Source organism: Hetaerina americana, unplaced genomic scaffold (genome assembly GCF_022747635.1).
Source record: "Hetaerina americana unplaced genomic scaffold, ioHetAmer1.1.p SCAF_10, whole genome shotgun sequence".
In the NCBI taxonomy this organism is placed as follows: Eukaryota; Metazoa; Arthropoda; class Insecta; order Odonata; family Calopterygidae; genus Hetaerina; species Hetaerina americana.
Genome location: NW_027286070.1, coordinates 25,716,035 through 25,729,739, shown reverse-complemented (window position 1 = coordinate 25,729,739; position 13,705 = coordinate 25,716,035). Strand labels below are relative to the sequence as shown.

The window sequence follows — 13,705 nt, the reverse complement described above, 5'->3', positions numbered from 1 at the left end:
TCTATGGCTCAAAATACTCCAATTTATGAAAGATCTGGTGTTTTCCTAGCAAAGGGTAAGGATGAAGTTTTCTTGGGCTTCCAGCCAGGTTTAGGTAAACTCAACATGATACTCTTAAGTCCCAAGAACAATGGCAGAGTTAGCCATTGTAACATCGGCCGCTGATAACCTGACCTGCCTGGAAACCCCAGAGAACTTAATCCACTCCAATTTATGGTTATCCTCTTGCCTTAAACAATCAAGTTTTGGTCCGATTAAACTACAGCCCGCATTAAAGTTTCACAAATAGTTTCTTTAATACATTACTTTAGTCATCTTATGTCATCAAGTCCCCACCTTCTTCACAATTCTCCTTATAAAGTTTTTATCCCTATGCCCTTTGTTAAAAGCATCCTCAAATAGGTGTAATATGATCAAGTTTATGCCAGGCTAATTTAATGTTTGTCTTTGCCTCACATTGCCTTTTTTATGATTTATTTTCATTCAACGCATACCACATTAATTCTGGAGTGAACTCAGGAATGATTACAACCACGTAGCTGGTAGGAAAACTAAAGCTAGGCCACCTGAACATCTGAGTTGATCAGTTTCCCAGTTCCTTTCTTTCCTTTTTCTATTACTTCCCATATCTGATAGCATTTCTGCCAGTACATGGTGAAAAATAGAAAGTGGATAGCTGTCTTACCTCCCTGCTTCTCAGTTCTGTACTCTCCTTAGATACAAATTCAGGTTTTGGATGTGATGCCTCCCTCTCCAATTCACTCCAGTCTTCTGTAATATGTTTGTTAATTGTGTCCTTCATACTCTGTCAGATATCTTTTTGGAATCCATAAAGCATGCAAATCCAACTAGATTATATTCTGCATTCCTTTTCATCGGTGGCTTTAACATATCTCTTGCCTTGGTACTTCACCCCTTTCTGAATCTAAAGTGATCTATCCGTAAACGGTCATTGTCTCTCTCTTTTTTTTTAATGATCCTAGTTAATACTACCTGCTCAAGTTTATGCCATGATACTTTAATGTTTGTCTTGGCCTTACTATTTCTTGAAAACCACAATGCCTTTTTCTGTCTGTAAAATCTTACTAATCATCATCGTGGGTAAACAATCAAAGGGTTTGTTAGCAGCAACTCTTCAAATTATTTTGTAACATGCTTCTCATCATTCAGTCTTGGTGTTCTTCAGTAGTTCTTCTCTATATTTACTGCAATTATGGTCATCACTAAGCCTAATGATGCAGACATGGTCCAGTTTGTTTCTCTCTTCTTCTGATAAGTGTCCTTCATAGGCTTCTCCATCCGCCCACTCTTCAAAGTACTTCATTTAGAATAAATGAAAAAGAAAAACTTTGTTCCAATCCACCACTTTATTTCAGGTACGACTAGTTTCGACGCTACGGCATCATCCTCAGGTACGCCAAGGATGACGCCATAGCGTCAAAACTAGTCGTACCTGAAAGAAAGTGGTGGATTGGAACAAAGTTTTTCTTTTTCATTTATTCTAAATGAACTTCCACAAAGTTGAGGCTGAAACTATTGAGATACTTCATTTAGTATCAAATGCTTGTCCATTTTATTTTTGTCATTCTTTGGTAGCACCATGTTTCTATCACCTTGAATCTTCTTTCCTCTACTCCTCATATTGTACGAATCTCATATCTATATTAAAAAGTTTCCAATAATAAGTTTTGATGAAGCTTCCTTATGTATGTGTATGTTAGTACTTTTTGCTGCTTGTAGTTTTCTCTTGAGATAAACTGCCGTCTTTGCAATTCTTGTGCTGTTAACTTTATCCTGTTTTGATTGCTTCTTCCATTGCTAGTGATCTTGCTGCTTAAATAGAAAAACTCTTCCATTTTTTCTGGTATCTCACTCCATAATCTTAATTGGAGATATTCTTCCCTACTTTGACTGCCAATCATTCTGTGGTTTTAATCCTATTTATTTTTAGTTTATACTTTTTCATCCCCTTCTCCATATCGTCGAGTACTTTGCCAGGTCTTCCTTCTTCTGTTCTAGTATAGGTATATCGTCCGATAGTCACAGCATACTTATCCTTTCTCCATATGTCCATAAGATCTTTTTTCCTTGACCTTGTCAATTGCCTACTCAATATACACATTGCTGCATACTATATACACTGTATACTGTATACTCACATAAACAATGTTAAGGGTGATGACAAGCAGCCCAGCCTTACTTCCTTCTTTATTGTACCATTTTCCCTGCTCTCATTACACCTTATTATTGATGCCTCTCTATACAAACCATCTACTTCATGTTTAAATGATTAATTCCAATCATTTTATGTTTTTTAGGATCATATTCAAGCTCTCATTGTTAACCCTTATGTTCTTATGTCCATATTTGGACCACAAATTCTTGTGTGGCCACTATAAGAATTTTTCGAAAGAATCCATAAACATGGTATTAATTGAACAAATAATTGTTATCCAGTACTTCAGAATAGTTTGAATAGTCATTGAATCAATGAACCTACGATATCATATTTTAATTTTGATACATATGCGACCTTGTTTTAAGTATATTCAACTAAATATGTGGACCCAAACATTTTTATTATGGAACATGTAGTAATGAAAACAACAGAATACCTGTTTGCTCTAAACAAGTAAATTTTTCATAGGTTATGCGCCTATGCCTTCTCATTCGATCATTTTTTTACTGCCAATGTAATTTCTTATTCTTGTTATATTTTTTCCCTCTTTTGTTCTTTCATCTTCATCATTGTTTACCCTTTTGATACTTCCAGGTCTGAACTCAATATTCCCTGGTTCTGTCTCATGAATGTCTGCAGCTCTCTTATCTCCATTCTCATGCCAAATTGTATAATTGATAATGTTTCTTAAGATGTTCCATGGCCAATGGCCACCCTCTGGTATTCCTCATCTTTGAGTAGGTCATGCATACAGGTACATTTACCACAAGGTATTCCAACTCCAAATTTTATAGCATTATAAAAAGTTATTATTTCTGTTTTTGTCACGTTACCTGTCATTTCAGCAAAGGGCAACATCAGGCAATGTTGAAAACAAAGGCACATTTTTTCTTGCTTTCAGTGTGTATTGCACAATGTCATACCATGTAATGCCTTAGAAAACCAGTGAGGTAAAAGTGTTTAATTACCTTGAGGGGATGTAAAACACACTGGAAGCTTACTTCTGTTTTTCCTCACTGTTCCCTCATAAGTAAGTCAGTTAAATTTTACAAGATCTGAAACTAGCTCATTGATAGTAAACCAGTCTTCTGCAGCTACATTACACTAATCAATTCTTTTACCACATCTTAAACAATTTCTCATTTGAAATGATCCCTTCAGCTACTTTCCTAAGTAAGCTTCATGGCTTCCTTTGTAGTTTATAGCATCCCTCAATGAAAATAACTTTAATCCTTAATTTCGGGATTTACTAGGGGTATAATGCCATAAATTTGTACCTGCCTCTTTAGAGTTTTGTTAGCCTCTTATGGATAGTAACATATTTCCAAAGATAAACGTTCACTGCAGTTTTGAATAAATATCTAAAAAAAATTAGTGCAATTTTATCTTAAGTCTTTATTTTGTTTATGGTTACCGTCTTACTGGAATGAAATCATTGAGAGGCATTTCCAATAAAAAAATATGTTACCGGTACCATCCGTAGATCACAGGTCACTCGCTGTATTTGATTCACTAATTCTCATGAAGTGAGTCATTTGAAGTAATTCCAAGAAAGCATTGCATAATTTACCATCGCCCCCTCTTTTTGATAATATATTCATAGTATTTCATAAAGCAGAAACATGAATATTACCTTTAAAAGAAAATACGCCTATCACTGCAGTACCATTTCAGCTGTTTTAACTTGCCCTTTGAGAAAAAACATGTTACTCACTCAAATGTCTGGTTGTGTTGCTCTACTCTTCATCCACCGGAATGGCCACAAAAAATTCTCAGTACATACTACAAACACTTTATATTCTCTCTAATTAAGATACAAAAAGTGAATACTTGTTAGTGTAATCCCGAAACTTTCATTTAAATATACACTGACATTACACGTATTTTAAAATTGAACAAACCAATTCTCACAATGGACTGCAGTGTCATATAATAGAGATATGTATAAGAATGAAAGTTATAAAATATGTAAAAAATATGAATGAAATATGAAAGATGGTGAATGCATGGCCTGAAAAGTGAGACAAAATTAGCAGTGTCTATGAAAATGCTATATCTTAAACATGCCTCCTTATTCGTCTGGTATGCAGTTGCTACTGTTGCTATGGATACGACTGGGAGTAATCATAAATCAATAAAGTTTAATTAATGTTGGAACATCCCTAATACCATCAAGTAAAGGAGTAAACTGAATTTTTGGCAGAAACTACAGGTTGTTAACTTACATATTTTATTTTTTACATTCTGGGCAGGTTAAAATGTCTATTAAACACCTGGGATACATGTATTTGATAGGAAAACTTGAGTAGTTTTAACTCAACGTTTAATATACATGTAGCATTTAAAATTACTGTTATGTTTTGTAAGGAAGGTTTTAAATTGGATTCATCAGCCAATTCTCATGAATAATAAGATCTGCATGTCTTTCCTTGGTAGCAGACTCATTTTCTGTAAACCAACACAGCCACTTGTGTTGTGCCTCTGTTAGTAAAAAAGAGTTGCAGGACTTAAGGAGGTGTATCAACTTGGCACCACTCTGACTGATATATGACACAATTAAAATCATATTTGTTTGATAAAAAGGCATGGATGCATGTCCAAAATACTGTATTTCAGCCTATGAGGTTTAAAAAATTTTTCTGAGTAATACAAAAGTCTAAAAAATAGTGAAAATAATTACCCAAACATGTTACATAAATTAAATAAAAACAAAAACACAATTTATATTAATCTATAACATAACTGTTAGCCTCGGATTCAAGAGGATGAAAAAGGTAATACAGATTAAAAGAAACAATGCTGAAGCATTTACAAGAATGAAAGAAATAAGGTTTAGGAAGCCATGGAAAAATTGATGTGCAAGGACAGAGAAGTGGGTAAAGTAAAAGGAAGATTAAAACATTTCAAAAAAGGGACCTTGAAAGCCACAAATGATGCCATAGGAACAAAAGATAAAGAAATCATATGGATTGAAGATAAGATGTTTAGAAAGATAGACAAGTGGAGGAAATGGAAGATGTAAACATAGAAAAAGGATTAAGCACAAAGAGTTGAATGGTAAACTGAGGTGGGAAATTAATTGACCAAGTGATATTTGGTGGAGGATGCAGTATGAGTATGTGAAGGGTTTTTATAGAGGACAGATGAAAAGGTTGCCCTGTACAAGGAGGTGAAAGCATTATCAGGAATGTGAAGGAAAAATGTGGACGTTATTAAAGCTACGGCAGGAAAATTATTTTCTAGCCAGAAAAGATAAAGGAGAAATGGAAAGAATTCAAAGAGGAGCTATTTAGTAATAGTATTAGGTCAGTAAGTGTAGACATGGATAAAATAATGTAGATGAAGAAAAGGTCCCGACCAGATATACTTGATGCTAAAATAGTAAAGGAGATGAAATAAGGCTGTAGGAAATAAGACTAGGGATAAAGGAAAAATAGGGAAAAGGAAATAAGGCTGTAGGGATAGATAACATCCCTCCTGATCACCAGAGTGTAGAAAAATGTGGAACGAAAGATTTTTATGGGTTAATTCATAGTATTTATGGGTGAGGAATTTGGCCAGGAGTTTGTCACGTCAGCTTTCATCCCAAAAAAGGGTAAGGCGTCTATATATAGGACTATGGAATAACGAGCTTGATTTCACACACCGTAATGCTTCTTAGGATCATCAATAAACGGATAGAGACGAGGTCAAATGATTACTTAGGGGATCAACTGTTAGAGTTCAGGAAGGGAAGAGGCATGGTAAATATTTATGGCTTATTAAGAACTTTCCAGTATCAATTTTTTAAATCATCCCTGAAAAAAATCTAAATGTTTTCCAGTTACATCATTAGCTCTCAAAATTCTATGTACTTCAGTAATACCAGAAGGTAAACCTTAATACGCAGAATGGCATTTTCAAGGCATATTCATTTTGCATAAGTGTCAAATGTATTAATCTGAATATGCAGTCTTTGATTTACACATCATAAATATGGTGGCATCAATTGTAATTTTTAAATTACTAATGGATGTTTCAATTTTTAGGTTCTCCAACTAGAAATCTTTAAATCATCATCCTTATGGATAATTGCATGGTTCTGGAAAGTATGTAATCCCCAGGCTATGTTAGAGATAATTCTTATATCAGTTTTTATGGACAAGCTCTGGGTAAGTAGTTAAATCAATGTAGAGCATGCAAATTATATTCAGTCATTTGCTAAATCCTATTTACTAATTAGTTTTATTTCTTTTATGCAGGAATTCCTCAGGTGGACTCAATACACGGGTTTTGTTATTCTATTTGTTCTCGCCACAGTCACAAATGCTCATATCCATTATGCTAGAAGTTTAATAATGTCTGCAGAGCGAGTGGAGGCATAAATATTTGTAAATACAATATGTACCACAAAAACAAATGCCCTGTTGAGATATGTAATGAGTTTTACATTACAAGTTGAACATTGGTAGTAAACATATTGACTCACATTGGCAGTAGTTGTGTGATTATCATATAAATGTTATTAAATATGCATATAATTGTTTATGCATATATTTGCAACTATTCATATTAGTTATGAATGAGAACTTTTTCTAAGGGCAATATTCACCAAGTGATTTGCAATCTAAAAGTTGACAAACTTCTATTGGAAGAATTAATGAAGGTGAAATGTGAATAATTCTTTGCACAGAACATAAGTATCAATTAATATTTGTTGCTAAACTTCTTAATTCATTTTCATGAATTTATTTTTTTTAATTGATTTTTCACAGGATTGCCTTCGTTAAAGTGAATGTGATGACTGTAGTGTTAACATTATATTCAAGGAATATTGTGTGTTAACTGGTATCCATCTTTCAGTAGTATCGTGATTCATTGATCTCTCTGAATAGTTACCAACCTCTTGACTCCATTGTTACAATATAAAATTTGCATTGGAATTTCATATTTATAAAGTCACCTCATTATTACCACTCTTTAAAATTCCTAAATTCCCACAGCTGCATATAGTCATGCACATTCTCAGATGAAAGATATTCATGAGATTTGGAGAAAGCAGTAATACCCCTGCCCCTGCACTTGGAGAGTTGATGTCTGTAATGAATGCTGAATTTAATCAGAAAGTTTACACAAGGGAAAGGAAAATAAAGAGTAATAAATAAGTAGCTGTCGCTTTTCAATTGTATGAGTCTGGGGCCTGCTTCAAAAAATCATATCTTCATACAAGAGATTCATTTTTGTAAGGAAAGATTCTTAATTTTTTTAAATTCTAGTGTTGTTTTAAATGTGGAAATGCTAAATCAAAAACTGTTAAAATATCAATGGTGAATATAATGATTCTTGAAGAACCCTAAATATAAGCCATGAAAATTGGTGACTGAAAGAATTAAATATTTTAACTATGATATCACCTTGAATAAATCAAGTGCTCTCTATGTAACTTAATTCCAAATGAAGCATGGAAATTTGCGCTCATAATGTCTACTTTGTTTTTAAAATTATTTTGATTGGGGTGATTAACGTGACAGGTTAAAGTTTGTTTTCAGCTTCCCATTGGATTTTAATGACAGTAACAAGATCCACACCACCTTACTACAGTAGTTATGCATTTATAAATTTTATTCGGTTTGTGTTTTCTTTTTATAACATATTTTAAACGTGTTTTGGTTTGCATATGTCTATAAGGTGATGAATGAACTGAAAGTATGGTCTTTTTGTTGCCATGAATTATTTTTCCTGCAATTTATGGGCATAGATGAATAAGACTAATTGCACCATAATGTGTACTGTTTTCCTTCAATAAGATTCATATAAATTCTCTATTGCTATGTTTATTATTTATGTCTGGAAACCTTTTTTAAATATTTGATATGGCCACTTTGATATAACATTTCATTTATGAAATTCCTGTTTGTTGACTATCAGTGGTGATTAAAATGTGTCAATCTGGTTTTGGTTTATTGATGTGGTAAATAATAGTGACAGTGTGATATAGTTTTCAGAGAAAACCTTATTTTGTTCATTAGTTCACAGGGATGCTATAAGAAACTCGATTGCCAGTCTGTTCATATGAAATACTACCTTGATCAAAAAGTTCCCGGAATAACCACCGTGTGGCGCTCCCATCGTTCCGATTTGAGTTCTGTTTTTTTTGTTGAATTGGTACATCTGTTGTTGATATTCCCTTTAAATCTTAGTGTCATAACTTGACATTTGCAAAAGTTACGTAGCCAAGAGTACATCTATCTCTGTGTGTGTTGGCGATTTTTTACAATTGCAGAAATGGATTTAAATTTGCAACAACGAACTTGTATTAAATTTTGCGTAAAAAACGGATTTAGTGGCGCACGGACGTTGGAAATGTTGGAAAAGTGTTTCGGCAACGATTCTCTAAAAAAAACGGTCGTTTACCAGTGGCACGAGCGGTTCAGAAGTGGTCGTGAGTCAATCGAAGACGATGAACGCAGTGGCAGACCATCGAAAGTCGGTGAAAAAATTGATAAAGTAAAAGAAATGTTGGTCAATAACCGCAAATTAACCATCAGAGAAATAGCGGAGGACTTGAACATTGCCTATGGATCCGCCCAAGACATTGTGGTTAATGATTTGGGTTTCCGTCGTGTAGCAGCAAAGTTGGTGCCAAAAGACCTCAATTTCATGCAAAAAAGAGACCGTGTTGACGTCGCAAAAGACATGATTTGCGAGGCTGAATCCGATCCCACATTCATCAAAAGGATCATTACTGGAGACGAGACGTGGGTTTATGAGTACGACACGCAATCCAGACATCAGGCAAGTGAATGGCGTTCACCAAATGAGCCGAGACCAAAAAAACCACGTCGTTTTCAGTCAAAAAAGAAGGCAATGCTGACGGTTTTCATGGATTACAACGGTGTAGTGCATCATGAATTTTTGCCAGAAGGCCAGACAGTAAACAAAGAGTATTATTTGGGTGTTATGAGATGTTTGCGTGAAGCAATTCGCCGAAAGAGACCAGAAATGTGGGCAGAAAACTCGTGGATTTTGCACCATGATAACGCACCGTTGCACAGTGCTATCATTATTCGTAATTTTTTGACGAAAAATGCAACAAATACCATCCAACAGCCACCGAATTCACCTGATTTGGCTCCCTGTGACTTCTTTCTGTTCAATCGAGTTAAAAAACCATTACGGGGAACGCGTTTTAGCAGCCGAGAGGAAGTAATGGAAAAATCGCAGGAAGCACTGATGGACATACCGAAAACCGAATATAAAAAATGTTTCGAGGATTGGATCAAGCGCTGGCATAAGTGTGTTGCAGTCGATGGGGATTACTTTGAAGGGGACAATATAGATTTAGATGAATAAACTTGTATTTTTAATTTTCTGAATAAATTCCGGGAAATTTTTGATCAAGGTAGTATAAGCTTACGATTTCATCATTGTGCTGATGGCTATTTTGAAGGATGCATGCATCATACCATAACTATCCAGCAAAGATAGTTTGTTGCTATGGTAAGAAGGGGCTTTGATGGAAGCCATGGGCATGTATATTAGACCTCTTTGGTCTATTGTGGTAACTGATGTTTTACCTGCCACATGCAGACGGGATGAGGACAGCACAGTAGAGGTGAGGACACCTATCCAGAGCCAACATTGCATAATTTCCGTGAACTAATGGAAACCTGTGATTTAGCATGGCTAAGGCCTTTACCCATAGTCCAACAAAATTTAGGCAGCAACCTATAATTTGATATTTTTGTTTGTCTAATATGTTGCATATATTTCATCAGGTTTTATTTTATTCTTTATACATTACTCTTTTACATAATTTCTTTCAATTAGGATTAGATTTCTATTAAAATTTTCCCCTAAATCTTAGACTCCTGAAAAGAATGTTTTCCGATAAGATATATGTGGGTATTTTTTCATGCATGAAGTGCTCAATATCAATCAGAATATCTATAGCAGAACTAAATACACTGCCATACATGTTGTCATTTTAGAGTTGACCAATTTGAATTAATGAATTTGACTCGCTACTCACTCACATCCATGTGTTATGATATCAATAGGAAAATTGGAATGTATCAAGGATGATTTACATATACAGGTATGTACATTCAAAATACAGTATCAGTCTCAATATGTCTTTGACAATATGGTTGGTAGCACATAGTTTATATTTATGAAATTTACATGGTTTGTAGCTCGGGAAATGTTCTATAAACATATTCTGAGTTGATTTTGCATATTTTTCCCAAAAATTACAACTAGTGCATAGGCTGTTCTAAAACATTTTTCTGTGGTATTTTATTACATAGTGTTATTAATTAATTTTGGCTATGGTATAATTATGACTTACATGGAGTTGACCATGACCATTTCAAATGTGCTGGAGGGTAGGACTCCTTGAGTAACATAGGAAGTAAGGAGGAAGAAGAGAAGAAATATACCACGTGGTCTAAAACCTACTTCCATTAACTTCATCTTCAATAAGAAAGTGGCACCTAATGTATAGTATTTCTTTTCCTTCTCTCTTACCTCCTTTCCTCTTCCATATTATTTTTCTGTTCATTTTAAATTGCCATGGTCAACTCCTTATAAGTTATAGTTCAAAACTGGCCTTTTCCTTGATGTCTGAAAACATTACTTGATTATGCTTTAGTAATAAGGTGTACAGTTAGCCCAGCCAGATTTTTCAACATATTTGTTTGAATAAATCGAAATTAAATGTTGGATTGAATTATTTTTATATTATATAAAATATGGAAACAAATGAGGGGAAGAATAATAAAATATTTTAATGCATAGAATTACAATAATAGAACACAAAGTATCAAGTGAATTCATACAAAATTTTATATCTCGTAAAAAATACTATATTTTAAATCGAACAATTGAGACGTGCCTATTACGATTCTTCTTGAAAAGTTGGTTTTTAATTTGATCACCATATTCCTTTTCAGTATAAAGATACAGCAAGTTCCATTTCGTGTTAACAATATGCTTGGATCGTTGTTAAAATCTTAGTTCCTTAGTAGATGCTGAACTGTATACCCATGGGTTTAAACCTATAGGTATACAGTTCCCTATGTATATGATGTGCCAACTGTGGTCAAATAAAATTAAACTGAAAGCCAAAAGAAATACAGAAATGCCATTTTGCACATTATACTTATTATCATTATATATGTATACAATACAAAACAAAAAGCAATTTTTCACTTTTAGACATTTTGAGTCTGGCTTTACGATGAATTTCAACAATAATGTACGTATTAGAGGCAGCTATAATGTAAGCCAGTTAAACCCATGCTTACAGGGAGTATAGCCACTGTTTAAATCTTGAAAGGATGGCATTTGCTGTGGTTGCTAGAGCGGTGCTCTATTGGCCTAATTCAGGGCCACTCAACTCATTTGCACTTGTGGGCCGAACTTGGGCGGCCCACATGGCTGATGATAAGAAGGAGGGAGCTGCACCAAAGATATGTCCAATCAGGTAATTGGTGCTACATGCAGTTCAACTGTGGTCTAATCATATCAGAGGGAGGGGAGAGGTCGTAGTTGGAAAGTAGAAGACAAGTAGGCTAGGGCTGCTAGTTGAGCATCTTAGCTCTAGGTCAACTAGTTGCTAATATCATGAAATACAAATGGAATGATATGTCAAAAATTTGAAGAAACAGATATCCTTATTATCATAGGACAACTTCAAATAATGTATAAGTGTCATAGTTACGATGATTAAAATAGAATTTGGTTTGTTTGTATGAGACTTCTACTGGCAAGGTCTGTGTAAATTTACCTCGGCAGTAATCTGGGATTTTAAAATTAGAAATGACAGCTTTGGCAATGCAGAGTTAAAATACACTTTTTGGCATCTATCTTCACTTACCATACAGAAAGTACTGAAATTTGTAATGCACATTTGGCAGGTTACTCCATTTAAAGTTCCTGTTGCGGTATCTCCCGCAGTTTCTTGGGACTAGCTGAAACTTGATGTTTGCGATGTAATGTCTAAATAATGAATTAATTAATGATGGTTAAATAAATGATTTCAAATATAGCTCTTAAGTTCTGTATGTAATAGTAATTTCAGGTTTTTACTTTGCATTACTATTGTATTTGTTCTTGTTAGTAAACACTTTTTGCCATGACAAATTCAAAGCACCATCTAAACATTTAATGCTTAAAGAGGATTTCCCCCATAACCTAAGATTTTACAGGCAAAACAAACGGGAAAACGGCCGGGTTCGATTCCCGGGTACGCCTGTGGGTACCCTTAGCTCTATCAAAGCTGTATGATTTTTCGGGTACCTGAAGACGCTCGTTGAAACACCGGCTAAACTTGTCAGAAAAACAACCTACGCGGTGACATTCCGAGAATGGAGAGTCTTTCATCTGAACGCCGCGAAAATCTACGATCCCATATTGCGCCCTTGTTTATACCTGCGACCTTTAATTTATGAATATGGGGAACCTTATCAAATGACTCTTGAAAATCTAAAAAGATCGCATCCACTTGCCCACCACTTTCGCTCGGTAAGAGTAAGTCTTGTGTGAATAATCCTAATTGGGTATCGCATGACCCAAGGCCATTGTACGACATATACATTAAGTTAGTTACACTGTTGCAACATATTTCATAATTACATTTCAACTAATAAAAACCATACTAGTCAATTCACGGTTGGGATGATGGATGATGAGCTCACGAGGTGTGTAAGAATTTGCATGATGTGGCGTGTGAAATTTATCAGGGCAAGGGGGCAGTTCTTTCTCCTGTACTGCCTCCTCCGGTGTTTCCAAATAGATCAGGTACTCAAAAAATCGCAGTTTTGATTTGGTTAAACTGAGGTGTGCCCCGTTGCGTCACTCCTCTGGTTAGTCACCCTCGCTCACACCTCTGAACTACTATGCCACCATTTAAAATTTAACAGAAATAAAAAAGAATATTCACGAGATAGTGATACGAATAAAAATTACGGAGAAATGAAATAATGAAATTGGACCTGGCAATGAAGCAACTTATTATCGGAGAAAAGACAATAATTTCTTCAGAGAGCCACAAATCACATCTCGCCATGCATTTTATACGATAGTGAAAAATATCGAACGTGAAGTTTTGGCGTGAGCGTTATGGACTCTAGTTCCGCAGTCAATTAAATGCAAAATTATTCCACAAGAAGCGTATATTTTGGTGGTCAAAATATTACTTCTAGAATAGAATGAACTATTTTCTGGTTCCCACCCTGAGGACTAAGGGTAGAATCTCCAAGGAGGCAGTACTCAGAGGTATCCCGATCCCTGCTAAGTGCCATGTGAAGAGCGCTTCCGGTGGTGTACATCCCGATGTCTTAATTACTTCTGCTTTTACATTTAGAGGAAGTTAACTTCGAGGAGGTCGCCGTGACCCTATCCTCTAGCACAACCTCCTTGGTATGCGCTTGCAATGAGTTCCAGAGGCCACGGGAGAAAATCCCTGCCGAGACTCTATTTATAATTATTGGAGTGTGTGAGGAGGAGCAGGAATGTGGAGCAAAATTTTTTTTAGAGTTCACC

General features: G+C 35.1%; 1 protein-coding gene across 8 annotated transcripts in view; it reads left to right on the top strand.

Moving 5' to 3' along the window:
• The window catches only part of LOC139700018 (ceramide phosphoethanolamine synthase-like), a 57,867-nt gene extending 49,884 nt beyond the window's left edge, over positions 1-7,983 (top strand). For 7 of the 8 annotated variants that reach the window (XM_071598448.1, XM_071598451.1, XM_071598450.1 and 4 more), the window contains 2 exons: positions 6,208-6,330; positions 6,421-7,983. In XM_071598448.1, coding sequence (XP_071454549.1) covers positions 6,208-6,330; positions 6,421-6,543 — 246 coding nt within the window. In that variant the 3' untranslated portion in view covers positions 6,544-7,983. Of the gene's footprint in view, positions 1-6,207; positions 6,331-6,420 lie in introns of those variants that run through there. The other variant, XM_071598455.1, reaches the window with a different exon arrangement.
• Positions 7,984-13,705: the final 5,722 nt, after the last annotated feature.